This window comes from Zea mays, chromosome 2 (genome assembly GCF_902167145.1).
Source record: "Zea mays cultivar B73 chromosome 2, Zm-B73-REFERENCE-NAM-5.0, whole genome shotgun sequence".
NCBI classification, from domain to species: Eukaryota; Viridiplantae; Streptophyta; class Magnoliopsida; order Poales; family Poaceae; genus Zea; species Zea mays.
Window position 1 is genome coordinate 5,210,775 of NC_050097.1, and position 14,936 is coordinate 5,225,710.

Consider the following 14,936-nt stretch of genomic DNA (forward strand, 5'->3'; position numbering starts at 1 on the left):
ACAGGAGCAAAAGTCTCCTCAAAGTCCAAACCTGTGACTTGGGCATAACCTTTTGCCACAAGTCGAGCCTTGTTCCTTGTCACCACCCTATGCTCGTCCTGTTTGTTGCGGAACACCCACTTGGTTCCCACAACGTTTTGCTTGGGACGTGGCACCAGTGTCCAAACTTCATTTCGCTTGAAGTTGTTGAGCTCTTCCTGCATGGCCAACACCCAGTCGGGATCTAGCAAGGCCTCTTCTACCCTGAAAGGCTCAATAGAAGAGACAAAAGAGTAATGCTCACAAAAATTAGCTAATCTAGAGCGAGTGGTTACTCCTTTGCTTATATCACCCAATATCTGGTCGACGGGATGATTCCTTTGAATCGTCGCTCGAACTTGAGTTGGAGGGGCCCGTGGTGCTTCTTCTTCCACATCTTGGACATCTTGTGCTCCCCCTTGATCACACGCCTCTTCTTGAGGGACCTGTTCATCATCTTGAGTTGGGGGATGCACCATCGTTGAGGAAGAAGGTTGATCTTGCTCCTGATGTTCCTATGGTCGCACATCTCCAATCGCCATGGTGCGAATTGCATCCGTTGGAACATCATCCTCATCTACATCATCAAGATCAACTTGCTCTCTCGGAGAGCCATTAGTTTCATCAAATACAACGTCGCTAGAGACTTCAACCAAACCTGATGATTTGTTGAAGACTCTATACGCCTTTGTATTTGAGTCATAACCTAGTAAAAACCCTTCTACAGCTTTGGGAGCAAATTTGGAATTCCTACCTTTCTTCACTAGAATGTAGCATTTACTCCCAAATACACGAAAATATAAAACTTTGGGTTTGTTATCGGTCAGAAGTTCGTACGACGCCTTCTTGAGGAGGCGATGAAGGTAGACCCGGTTTATGGCGTGGCAAGCTGTGTTCACAGCTTCCGACCAAAACCGCTCGGGCGTCTTGAATTCTCCAAGCATCGTCCTTGCCATGTCTATGAGCGTCCTGTTCTTCCTCTCTACCACACCATTTTGCTGTGGTGTGTAGGGAGCGAAGAACTCGTGCTTGATTCCTTCCTCCTCAAGGAACTCCTCCACTTGAAGGTTCTTGAACTCAGACCCGTTGTCGCTTCTAATCTTTTTCACCTTGAGCTCAAATTCGTTTTGAGCTCGCCTTAGAAAGCACTTGAGGGTCCCTTGGGTTTCTGATTTATCCTGCAAAAAGAATACCCAAGTGAAGCGGGAAAATCATCAACAACAACAAGACCATACTTACTTCCCCCTATGCTGAGGTAGGCGACGGGTCCGAAGAGGTCCATGTGAAGTAGCTCCAAAGGTCTTGATGTGGTCATCACATTCTTGCTGTGATGAGCACTTTCCACCTGTTTGCCTGCTTGACAAGCTGCACAAGGTCTATCTTTTTCGAAAAACACATTTGTTAGACCTAACATATGTTCTCCCTTTAGAAGTTTGTGAAGGTTCTTCATCCCAACATGTGCTAGACGGCGATGGCACAGCCAGCCCATGCTAGTCTTAGCAATTAAGCATGCATCTAGATCGGCCTCCTCTTTCGAAAAATCCACTAAATAGAGTTTGCCATCTAGTACACCCTCAAAAGCTAGTGAACCATCACTCCTTCTAAAGACAAACACATCTACATTTGTAAATATACAATTATAACCCATGTGGCACAATTGACTAACAGACAGCAGATTATAGCCTAGCGACTCTACTAGAAATACATTAGAGATAGAGTGCTCATTAGTGATAGCTATCTTGCCTAAGCCTTTGACCTTGCCTTGATTCCCATCTCCAAATATTATTGTATCTTGGGAATCCTTATTCTTGACGTAGGAGGTGAACATCTTCTTCTCCCCTGTCATGTGGTTTGTGCATTCGCTGTCGATAATCTAGCTTGAGCCCCCGGATGCATAAACCTGCAAGGCAAATTAGGCTTGGGTTTTAGGTACCCAACTCTTGTTGGGTCCTACAAGGTTAGTTATAATAGCCTTTGGGGCCCAAATGCAAGTCTTGTCTCCTTTGCATTTGGCCCCCAACTTCCTAGCAATCACTTTTTTATTCTTGCGACAAATTGCAAAAGCAGTATTGCAAGCATGGTAAATTGTAGAAGGTTCATTACAAACTTTCCTAGGCACATGAGCAACATTTTTCCTAGGCATATTTCTACCATGCACAAAAGAAGAACTTGATGCAATCATAGCATGTGAATCATAAGCATAACTCCTATGAGCATTTCTAGAAAACTTTCTATCACTATAGATGAAGGCATGATTTCTTTGAGCACTAAAACTAGCCATAGGGGCCTTCCCTTTCTCCTTGGCGGAGATGGGAGCCCTTTGACTTGTTAAGTTCTTGGCTTCCCTTTGAAAGCCAAGCCCATCCTTAATAGAGGGGTGTCTACCAACAGTGTAGGCATCCCTTGCAAATTTTAGTTTGTCAAAATCATTTTTGCTAGTCTTAAGTTGGGCATTAAGACTAGTCACTTCACCATTTAGTTTACTAATGGATGCAAGATGTTCATTACAAGCATTAACATCAAAATCCTTGCACCTATTACAAATTACGACATGTTCCACACTTGAACTAGATTTGTTAGCTACCTCTAACTTAGCAATTAACTCATCATTAATACTCCTCAAACTAGAAATAGATTCATGGCAAGCAGAAATTTCAGAAGATAAAATCTCATTTCTTTTAGTTTCCAAAACAAGAGATTTTTGTACACTAATAAACTTATCGTGTTCTTCATACAATAAATCCTCTTGCTTTTCTAGGAGTCTATTCTTTTCATTTAATGCATCAATCAATTCATTGATTTTTCTACCTTGGCTCTATCTAGACCTTTAAACAAGCTAGAATTGTCTACTTCATCATCACTAGACTCTTCATCGCTAGAAGAAGCGTACGTAGAGTTATCTCGAGCGTTTACCTTCCTCTCCTTTGCCATGAGGCAGGTGTGACGCTCGTTGGGGAAGAGGGACGACTTGTTGAAGGCCGGGGCGGCGAGTCCTTCGTCATCGGAGTCGGACGAAGAGCAATCCGAATCCCACTCTTTGCCAAGGTGCGCCTCGCCCTTCGCCTTCTTGTAGGACTTCTTTTTCTCCCTCTTCCCGCTCTTTTCTTGTCCCTGGTCACTATCATTATTGGGACAGTTAGCAATAAAGTGACCAGTCTTACCACACTTGAAGCAGGAGCGCTTTCCCTTCGTCTTGCTCTTGTTGGGATGCTCCTTGCGACCTTTTAGCGTCGTCTTGAAGCGCTTGATGATGAGAGCCATTTCATCTTCGTTTAGCCCGGCCGCTTCAACTTGCGCCACCTTGCTAGGTAGCGCCTCCCTGCTGCTTGTTGCTTTGAGAGCAACGGTTTGAGGCTCGTAGATAGGCATTGGGCCATTCAATGCCTCATCAACATATCTTGCCTCCTTGATCATCATACACCCGCTTACAAACTTTCCGTGTATTTCCTCGGGCGTCATCTTTGTGTACCTAGAATTCTCACGGATTGAATTCACAAGATGAGGATCAAGAACAGTGAAGGACCTGAGCATAAGCCGGACGACGTCGTGATCGGTCCATCTCGTGCTTCCATAGCTCCTGATTTTGTTGACCAGGGTCTTAAGCCGATTGTACGTTTGCGTTGGCTCCTCTCCCCTGATCATTGCGAACCTCCCTAGTTCGCCTTCCACCAACTCCATCTTAGTGATCATGGTGGCGTCGTTCCCCTCATGAGAGATCTTGAGGGTGTCCCAGATTTCCTTGGCGTTGTCCAAGCCGCTCACCTTATTGTACTCGTCCCTGCACAAGGATGCTAACAAAACAGTGGTAGCTTGTGCATTTTTATGGATTTGCTCATTAATGAAAACAGGGTTGTCAGTACTATCAAAAAGCATTCCATTTTCAACAATCTCCCAAATGCTTGGATGGAGAGAGAATAGGTGACTACGCATTTTGTGACTCCAAAATGGGTAGTCTTCTCCATCAAATTGCGGAGGTTTCCCGAGTGGAATTGAAAGTAAATGAGCATTGGAATTGAATGGAATACGAGAATAATCAAAAGAAAAGTTTGAGTTGACCGTTTTCTTTTTCTCTTCGTATTCGTCGTCTCTTGGAGAAGAAGAAGACTCGTCGCTGTCGTAGTAGACGATCTTCTTGATGCACCTCTTCTTCTTCTCGTCCTTCTTCTTATGACTCGAGCCAGAGTCCAAGGGCTTATCATCTCTTGGCTCGTTGACGATGGACTCCTTTGTCTTGTCGTTGACCACCATCCCCTTTCCCTTAGGATCCATCTCTTTTAGGCGGTTAGTCCCTTGCGTGAAGAGAATGGTTCTGATACCAATTGAGAGCACCTAGAGGGGGTGAATAGGTGATCCTGTAAAAATCAAATACTTGAAGCCACAAAATTACTCACTCAATACGTGTTGGGCACTTAATCACTAAAACTATACTAAAAATGGCCCAAGAGCACATTTCCCTTTCAAACGTCAGCAACAACCGTCGACCTAGCGCACAAGAATTCATGGTCAGTCAGTAGCGACTTACATGGCAGGTTGGGATTCAGATGGACAATGAGCTGGACGGGTTGATAGCGCGGTCGTTGGATACGATGCCCAGACCAACCCGAGAGTCGCCGATGTTGGCAACGACCATGCGGTCCTCCTGCTTGATGATGGATAATGCGGTGCAGCCGCTCTGGATCACGTTTAAGCGGCGGCTGTGTCGGAGCTTGTCATACACAGCGGCTCATGCGGCCACGTAGGACTGCTTCTAGAGGTCGAACTGGGAGTCGTCAAGCTTCTTCTTGTCATCGATGAGCGACGCCAACGTGAGTGCCTCCTGCTAGTGGTGTTTGTTCGGGGTTTCAAAGCAAGAAACATAGATTCATCCTTGGCGTTGGTTTATGAAAATGACTCATAAGTCAGATCCATGGAAAAAATATTATGGAGAATAAATGCCACGCATTCAAAAAAAATTAGTTGAAAACATTATTCAAACAAAAGAAATTGCATGCAAGGCTCTTCTTTAAATACTAGTCATTCCATCCAAAAATATAATTCAAGAATCTCGGTGATACTTATCTACTACTACGCATTGTGTAAGAGTAGCAGGTGGGCTTGGGGAGAGATATAGTAGATGTTTTTTCTGTCATAGATGTAGACATAAACACACATGCGGTGTAGCGATAGCTACTGCTCGCATTTGCCTGAGAGGTCTCGGGTTCGAATTCTCTTGGGGTCATTTGTGTTTTTTAATTTTAGCTAGATGTGGGCTGTACGTGAGAATGAGAATGAGAAAGGGCGGGGAGGGGAGATGAGAAAGTCAGAACAGATGGGAATGAGCTGTGCGGGAAGAAGGGAATGTGAAATGCAGAACATGGAAAAGGTAGAACAGAGAATAATGGTAGAACACGGAATGACAGACTACTATTACCGTCTTAATAAGTAGTAGAGATATATCATACATTTAGACTTTGTTTAAATGAGCTCTTTATTTGAATGCGGTCTAAATTTATAGGTTCCTAGATCGCCCTTAGAGGCGAAGCTAAAGGCCAAGAATCCGAGTGCACACTTAACATTTCAATATACACATCTATACTACCTATTAAGAGTGTAATAGTAGTCTGCCTCCTGCCGTTCTGCCGTTCTGCCATCCTGCAACCTCATCCGTCCATTCCATTGTTCTGCAATTTCAACCGTTTGATCGCCAGCCGCTCGATCCCCCACCGCCGCCAGTCGTCCGATCCCACCGCCCGATCCCCGCCCCCGAGGTTGGAGATGCGAGGTCGTGCCCCCGCCCGCCCCCGCGCAACCGCCGCCATCCATCTCCCTCTCTGCCCTGCGTCCGCGATGCTCGCCACGGCGCTCGCTTCCCCGGTCTACGCATGCCCCCGCCCCGCACATCAAAGCCGCGTCGGTTCTTTCCTTTTCCGAATCTTGATTGGCGCTGCTGCTTGTTGCCTGTTGGCACAGTGGGGTGGGGCTCCTTCCAGCTGGGCTACTCCGGCAATGCGGATCTGGAGCCTGGGCGGTGCCGCCGGACGGACGGCAAGAAGTGGCGGTGCTCCAGGGACGCGGTCGCCGACCAGAAGTACTGCGAGCGACACATGAACCGGGGACGCCATCGTTCAAGAAAGCATGTGGAAGGCCAGCCTGGCCATGCTGCGAAAGCCATGTCCGCGGTGGCCGTGGCGGCTGCTGTTGCTGCTCTGGCCGGCGCCGAAGCTACCGCTGCTGCTGGCCTTGCTGTCAACCAGCACCGGCAGCCGGGGAAGAGCTATGCCACGGGTGCGACTGATCCATGCTCTCTGCAATATAGCAGGTATTATCTTCTGTAGTGGGATACTGCACTTTTGGATATGATATTAGTACGATACTTGTCGGCACTGTAGTGTCGTTCACAGTAGATACTTCCATCTCAAAGTCTTCGGTCAAGTGTTTCCATGGATCTGCAAACACGAACATGTTCAAAAATCGCTCAAGGTTCCAGTCGTTCTTCGATATACATGCCAACTAATCCCACTGTCGAACGATTCATGCAGGGAACTGGCGGCGAACAAACTGTCGAACGAGAGCGAAAACATGCAGGACTCTGACAATGTCTCGATGCTGACTTCCATGAACACAGGAAACACTGCAGGCAGCGTGTTTCCGTTCTCAAAACAAAACACTGATCTTTTCGAAGTGACCAGTTCAAGGCCAGAGTTTGGCCTTGTTCCATCGGATTCACTGACGAGTTCACCTCATAGTTCCTTGAAGAAAGCGTCCGAGAAGGGCTCACCTCCCGCTCCATCTCCTCTGTTGCCTCCTCGCGCTCTGCAGCGGCGTCTCGATCCCCGAGGTCGTCGCCTTCTTCAACCACATTGCCCCTTCCATTGCTAATTAGCTCCCTGTTAGTGAAACTGAAGAGTTTTCTATCAGAATCCTATGTGCTTCTGAGCTCATTGGTTCAGTTATTGGGAAAAGTGGGGCTAATGTTAGGCGGGTAGAGCAGCAGACTGGTGCTCGCATTAAAGTTCAAGAGATTGACAAAGATGCTTCTGGAGAAAGGCTGATCATTGTTTCATCTAACGAGGTAACAATGCAGCTGGTTTCGAGTTGCCAACCACTTTCTTGCACCAATACTCACAATTTTATCTCCTTCTCATTCATCCAGATACCAACTGAACCAATATCCCCAACAATTGAGGCACTCATTTTGCTCCATGATAAAGTAAGTGCACCCTCTGAGAAACACCATTCAAGTACAACTGTACAAGGCTTGTTGTACCATCAAACAAAGTTGGTTGTATTCTTGGGGAAGGTGGGCAGGTGATTACTGAAATGAGAAGACGAACTGGGGCTGAAATTCGAGTTTACTCGAAGGCAGATAAACCAAAATACTTGTCTTTTGGTGATGAACTTGTGCAGGTGACTTAATATTTGCTAACAGCATCAACATATTTCTATATGTTTTTATTATCTAGACCATTTATTTGTTAACTTTTGTTGTACCTGTATATTTGTTCCAAGCTTTCAGGTTGCAGGGCCTCCAGCTATTGCAAGAGGAGCCCTCACAGAGATTGCTTCAAGGCTTAGAACTAGGACTTTGAGAGATACAAGTACTGCCAATAATCCTCCACCTTTTGCCCCTTCCGATGATCCTCCTGGAATTCTGAACACAGTGTATATGAATATTCTGCTCGCCTCTCCTCTCCTAAAGGCCATTTTAAAGGACGCGACTGCAGTATAGTCATGCTTCACTTTAACCTTAACTATCTGAATTTATACTGCCTATAGCTGGCTGGGAAAAAAGGCATGGGTATTTATTTGTGAAGTTGTGACTATCTGACCATTCCAAGTAGTTGCTTACCTGAGAAAATCTTGGATGAGGACAACTGTGTTTTATGTACTAATAATAGCCAGCAAACTCTGTTATCGTTAAAGTCACTATTTGTTGTACTTTGCTATTGTTCTCCAACCGTTTATTTAAAAGCATTCTTTTTTAGCACCTGTATATACCATTGTTCTCCTGGCATAATATGTCTTGATGTCTAACAGTAAATCTGTTTATTTCTTTAACTAGGTTTGAATTTTCTATATGACTTCCTTTTTTGCAGGCACAAGTGGTCTTTGGAATGGTGGAAACACCAAAAACTGTATGTAAACTAATTTCTTGATCTTCTCTTAACATAAATATCTGGCCTGCTAATCAACAATATATTTTTTTTGTCACATGCTTTCTGTTCTACAGACACAGGCTTTGGACATGGTCCAACCCATAGCAGTGCCAACAGCACCTTCCTCAGTCAAAACTACTGCACCAGATCATGTCAGCTTGCCCCCGCCCCCATTACCTGCTAACCAGCAGAGTGTTGCTCAACTTTCTGCCCCGTTTCTACTCCTCTTGACCGGCATTAATTTGGCGCTACTATCTACCTTGATTTACTAGCAAGACATTAACCTTTGTATTAATTTTGGAACTGGGTAATGTGAATTTGGGTGTCAAAATTCAGATTCTGAAGTTGCTCATTTCCTGGAATTTAGAGATACTAAAATAACAAAGTCAACCTCTTCGATAAGGCTATGAACTCCTTAGAACTCGCCAAGAACTGTGAGTGCTCCTAGCTGCCCAGATCCCCCTGGCCTCTCCATTTCCTTTCCCCTAATTGGTTATAAAAAGTCACTTAGTGGCCCTGCCGCCAGATCTGTTGGCCAATTGGGCGTAAGGATTGTTAGTTTCTCGGGTCTACGGCCGAGCTGCATGATCTTTGATGCACTAGGTTATGTCTGAGGATGCTGCTTGCATGAGTACACAGATTGTGCTTTTTTTTTCTGAATCCACCTCACACCGTCCAATTTCTTGCCGTGGAAAAGAAGTCCCATCCATCCATCCATTTGCATTTCAAATTTGGTCGTACGCTAAGCTATTAGCTATATGTTTGTTTGTCTATTATCTTTATCAGATTAGAGCAATTAGTATATCATTACCTTCTCTATTCGCCCATTTTTTGGTGTATTCAGTTGTGTATCAAATGCAGTTTTAATGTTTGATGGTAGAACAACATATGTTCGTGCATGGCAACTGATAGGAAAAGATGAAGAGGTAAGGAATCTGTACCTTGCATCCTGATAGTATAATCCTTAAATTGCATATCACATTTTTAATCTATCTTTTTCTTTTTCTGTTGTTATCTTTCTGGTTAATGTTGTTTGTGTCCCTGATTGTCTGTTGTCACTTGTCAGGTATCTACGACGTCTCGAGTAGAGGCAGAGCACTTGCACGGTCCACGGAGGACCTCGCCCGAGCCACCGGGTCGGTCGCTGCCTCCCCCTCCGGCTCTACCTCCTCCACGTCGTCCTCTCCAGAGTCCAGAGCCACCAGTCCTTTCCCAGCGCTAGATTCAGATCCCTGCCGCACATTTCTCCATTGTTGTAAGCTCCTGCACCTCCTCTTCATCTCTTCACCCCAAATCCACCGAGGCCACCACGTGGGCCTGTTTAATAGTGGCAAGCTCATTTATCAAAAAATAAAATCATGGTGAGCTTTGAACCAGTGTAAATCTGAACTCCACAAATTTCAACGAGTGAATAGGATTGTATGCTGAAACTTGCATACAAGCTGGAAGAACTAGAAGCTTGAGCGTTTCTACAACAGTAAGGTTGTAAACACAGAACAATTTAGTTGGGAACCTTAGCTGGATGCTTGGATTCATTGCAGAGTTGTTTGGTGATGGGTTTTTTCCTCTAGCCTTGTTCTTGCAGATCTACAGAAGGGTAAGGAATGTCGTGCAGGGTCCAACGTTGTGGGAATCTACCTGAGGTAAGAATCATGAAATAGCCATCAGATTTGGTTGGTTCTTGGGCTGATTTTGTTAATTTTTGATTTGACACCTGGTAATATTAAATTCACTTGGCAAAAAAATATAACTTGTGATAAGCCCTCCCATCTATTTCTACTAATTTCTAGAGTATGTTAGTGCGAGGGGATTTCTTTTTTTCTTTAGAACTAAGTTTGTCTGTTTGTTTGGCAAACATGATCTATATACTGACATGAACTTTGTGTGTTCCCTAATTTCATGCATTATTTCACATTGGCTTACTCTGTTTCATTGTGCTCTTTCTTGTTAAAACTAGATTAACTACCATGACTATTTGAACGTTGAGGACCAGAGTTGATTTTCTTCAAAGTACGCAAAGGTAGTTTGCCATCCTACTAATATATTGGCAGCAAATCTCTTGCTGCCTTTTTCGAAAAAAGAACATAGGTACCGCACTACGGGTTGCTTGCTTCGGGTGCACAAAAACCGTTAATGGGCATATGATGTATGACATGTACTACCCGTGTGTGGTGTCCATAGGCGACCAGCGAGAGTTTGGCGATGGAGCCAAAGTCGAACATGCCGGACAAGTTCATGTGCGTGAGGCAGATGTTGACGAGGCTGTCCTATAAACAACAGTGTCACTTTGTTCAGTGAAGGGAATGGGAGTTGAATTGAGCCTGATCTCGTGCACCCCAAGAAGGATGTGAGGAAGAAGGCCATCATGACACTGCACCGAGATCCTCCCTGCTCTGTCTCCCATCTTGTCTCCAACTTCTGCAAGGTCTGCACTTTTCCCCATTCATATTTTAGTTCTAAATAAATCCATGTTTCTATACCATATGGACATTTCTGTTGGAGATGAATGGTAGTATGCATTTAGAAATGTTCCTTTTCACATGCCTTGTTGTTTAGTATGTCACTCTAGGTATCACAGATTGCGGTTTGGACCGAACATGCCTGGTCTTCCAAAGATGGAATTATTTGTAGCAATACATTTTTACTTTGGAGGAAAAACATATAGTACTTGTTCATTCTTATTTTCATAATCAGCAGGCATTGGCGATAGCAGTCCATATCTGTTTGATTAGTGTTTAATCTTGTAGTTTTCTGCCATCAGATTTCTACAATTGGAATACAATTGTTATAAGGTACTGCGCTGGAGCATCACTTGCTGGGGACGTAGACGGGGAAGACCTGGTGAATCTTTTAAATCATGGTTTGAACTGACCATCGTATACAGAACTTTCTTTTTTCAAGACCTTTTTTATCGGTGCCTCAAATTAGACATTTTTATGTATATATATCAGATAGGGAAAACTAAGGTATTCCTAAGAGCTGGTCAGATGGCAGAGCTGGCTGCTCGAAGAGCAGAAATTTTGGCTAATGCTGCGCGACTAATCCAAAGGCGTATAAAGACACATCTTATGCGAAAGGAATTCATCAAATTAAGAAAAGCCTCAGTTCAATCTCAGAAGTTCTGGAGAGGTATTTCTTCACAAGTTTGAGCACCTTGTGCCCTAAATTTTAGTTGTCAGCAAAACTGGCCTTAACTGAAACTGACATACAATTTAACCAAATCCTGCAGCACGACTAGCTAAAAAGATTTTTGAGTATATGAGGAGAGACGTTGCTTCAATTAGGATACAAAAGCACGTGCGTGCGCATTCTGCCAGAAAAGCGTACCTGCAAGTATATGAATCAGCTACAGCAATACAAACAGGATTACGAGCAATGGCAGCTCGCAACGAACATAGATTCCGAAGAGAGACCAGGGCATCCATAATTATCCAATTATCCAGGTTTGCACTATTATGCCTATCATTATTTGCAAATGGTTTTTCTAGGAAAAACATAATGAACAGTTCCTTGAATCACAGACTCGGTGGCGCCAACACAGAGCTTATGCTGCTTACAAACAGCAACAGAAAGCTTCTTTGATTCTCCAATGCTTGTGGAGGGCACGCATTGCAAGAAAGGAACTTCGGAAACTGAGAATGGTCTGTAGTACAATTATGCATCTTCAACACAAGCACACCATTCATTGTTAATGCTCATAAAGTAAGCATAACCATGTGAACAGGAAGCAAGAGAGACCGGCGCACTGAAAGAAGCAAAAGACAAGCTAGAAAAGAGAGTAGAAGAACTGACATGGCGGTTAGACGTCGAGAAGCGTTTGAGGGTAATTCACTTGATCAATATAAGTAGTTTCTGTAGTGTTTAGTATGTCACTTGGTCCCGAATGACTTTATCTACTATGTCTTGCCGGCAGGCTGACCTTGAAGAAGCAAAGAGCCATGAAATTGAAAAGTTGCAATCTGCACTGCAAAAAATGCAAGAAAATCTCAAGGAAGCCCATGCAGCAATAGTAAATGAGAAAGAGGCTGCAAAGTTAGCGATTGAACAGGCACCACCAAAGATAGTAGAAGTGCCGGTTATTGACAATGCAAAACTTGAGGAGTTGACAACCCAAAATAAAGAACTTGAGGTTCAGGGTCTTGAAATTTTATTCAGATATAAGATTCATAATTTAATTACTTAGATCCACCAAATTTGTCTCAAGGAGGAACTAAGTACGTTTAAACAGAAGGTTGAGGATCTTGAAAATAAGCTTATTGAGTTCCAAAAACAGTCTGATGAACTGTCACAGGAGACACAAGAACAAGCATCCAAAGTTATTCAACTTCAAGAGCTGGTCGAAAGGTAATAAGGACATGTTTGGTTCGTTGCCTAACTAAATCGTGTATATTACAAATTCTGCTCACATACTACCACTGCAATATGGTGCAGGCTTGAAGCAAGTTTATCCAATATGGAATCTCAAAACCAAGTTCTACGACAATAGTCATTGGTTGTTGCATCAGCTGATGAGGATAAATCAAAACAGATAGAGAGGTACATTCTACAATACGCATACTTCACATTTACATTTTTTTCTTCCTGGATTGTACTCATGTCCTATGAGAAAGTCTCATAAACTAAAAAGAACAATACATTTAGATTGGAAAGCAAGATCGCCACCTTTGAGTCAGAGATCGAGTTGCTCCACAACAATTCTGCACTAGCTATTCAGGCCGTGGTTACTCCTGAAATGAATCAGACAACAATAATTGAGGTAAATTTCCTTGAAGAGAGCTTTGTGAAAACACTACTTGGGAGCATTGACTATTTGATAAATAAAAACGTTTTCATTTAATTCTGTCTAAAACCTCATTCATATTCAGGAATTTGACAAGGGACACCAGCTTGAAGAAGTTAAAACGGTCAATGTATGTGCTATAAATTTTACCTGGCAAACATTTATACAGTATAAGATTGAGCAAAATCTCATTCAGATATCACATTAATGTGTACATATGCTATGACGCAGGAGCAAGTGGTTGTTCCTCCTGTAAAGAATCTAAGCAAACAAAAATCCCAACAAATCCAAGAAGACTAAAAGAGGAGAATTACTATCTGTGTTGTTTTTTCTACCAAATTGGGAGAACTATGTTAGCAGTTTCATGATGAAGTTGCTTGAGGAAGGTTTTGATCTTTGTGCACATCTACTAGCTCTACGACGCTACCATTTCATGGAAATATCGTGTTTATCTTAAAGTAATGACGCAGTGTTTGTTTAATCATAGTATTTTAGTCATAGGTCATGTGTTTGGGGGGGGGGATCCTGTTTTGAGACTGGCAGCAAACATAAGCAGTTAGCTTAGGTTCTGAAGTTTGTCATTTGCAGCAGCAAGCTCAAGCAGTCATTTTAGGTTCTAAACATTGTTATGCATGCGATTTTTTTTCATATTTTAGGTTGCAAGTTATTTTCTTTATTTACCAGTTAGTTTCATTTGCCTAAGTTGTATTGGTTGTAGCAGTTAGCATGCATGTTTGTTGATATAAACAAAGTAGTTCATACTAGATATGGTCACTATTTTTAGAGAGATTTTTTTGCTTTGGTGCAATTTTACTGCCTCTGTTGCCATCTGAAGAAAAATAATAAGAGATAAAGGGAACAAATCAGATGTCAATTTTGCTAACTTTATCCTCAATGCAAGAATTCTTCAGAAAATGGCCATCGGTGTCCCTAAAAAGCGGAATGACAAATGGATGGCTAATCAGCTTTTGAAGCTACATCTGGAGTAAAAAGCTTCGAAGGATGCTCATCTTCAGTTTATGCGCTACTATTTGTTGACTGAAATGGACTTGCAAAAGCGCACTTAATACTTGTCAGTTTTGGATCCATTTGTTGCATTGGTCGATGTCTTCGGCGGAACAATCTAGGGATATTTCCTTCTGATTCATTAGTGTTCAACATTATAAGAAGTGGTTTATTAGTTTTGTTCAGATTTTTGTAATTAATTATTTATGACATTGTAACCTTCATCAATCATACATGCATGTCATCGCTTCGTTCAACTACACAACGTGCATCTGTTAAGTTCTGTAAGTTTTGAATGTGCACATCATAAATTGATTGTTGTCTTATCTTATTGCGAGCTTGGCAGTTTTGAATGTGCAGATTAATGTACTTTTGTTTCCTTTCTTATTTGAAATCTCTGTCACCGTCACCTAGACCAACCAGATGTTCGAGGACCTTTTCTCATAACAGAATATCATACATTTGTACATAAGTTATCATGTTATTATATGTTCCCGTTGCAACGCACGGGCACTCACCTATATATTAAAAATCTTCTCTAATTAAAAATTAGGGTGTACACAAGTGGTAGAATTTAGTTTTTAATCACTAGAAACTGTTTTTTTCTGGTGCACGTGCACTCGGCAAGCTCTATGTGCGAACCCCTGGTTGCGGTAAAGAAAGACAACCGAAGACCAGGATAAAGTCAATACATGGACAACTGAAGACCAGGATTAGGTCAATACATGCATCGACAGTCAGCATACCTTTAGATTGAGCCAACCAATGTCGAGCTGGGCGTGTGATAGTGTCATCCTGTCAATGCGCCTCACACAAATCTGAATGTATGGTGGCACGCTCCTAGACCGGATCGCATAGATCCGACAACACCTTGTGATGCATTTAAGATTTAATAGAGCTACAACTTGACCTATTTAATATTTAATAGTGTCATGGTCTGGCCGATAGCCACGATCCATTTAATGTGTCACGGTCTAGTCTGGCTCGAGAACTATGTC

At 42.9% G+C, this 14,936-nt stretch overlaps 1 protein-coding gene, 1 long non-coding RNA gene and 1 pseudogene across 3 annotated transcripts; all 3 read left to right on the forward strand.

Moving 5' to 3' along the window:
• The first annotated feature begins 5,260 nt into the window (after positions 1–5,260).
• On the forward strand, positions 5,261–7,678 carry LOC103648350 (growth-regulating factor 6-like; annotated as a pseudogene).
• A 3,995-nt stretch (positions 7,679–11,673) lies between these two features.
• Positions 11,674–12,639, forward strand: LOC103648351 (myosin-12-like). Its single transcript, XM_020548025.1, has 5 exons — positions 11,674–11,794; positions 11,878–11,976; positions 12,067–12,282; positions 12,427–12,497; positions 12,585–12,639. The coding sequence occupies exons 1-5, from the start codon at positions 11,792–11,794 to the stop codon at positions 12,637–12,639; spliced, it is 444 nt and encodes a 147-aa protein (XP_020403614.1). The 5' UTR covers positions 11,674–11,791.
• A 177-nt stretch (positions 12,640–12,816) lies between these two features.
• Positions 12,817–14,146, forward strand: LOC103645839 (uncharacterized). Of its 2 annotated transcripts, XR_002267501.1 has the most exons (4): positions 12,817–12,909; positions 13,019–13,063; positions 13,165–13,319; positions 13,845–14,146. It is a non-coding gene; the product is annotated as an uncharacterized lncRNA (long non-coding RNA). The 2 variants fall into 2 exon arrangements; XR_002267500.2 differs by lacking the exon at positions 13,845–14,146 and having other exon boundaries at positions 13,165–13,330.
• Positions 14,147–14,936: the final 790 nt, after the last annotated feature.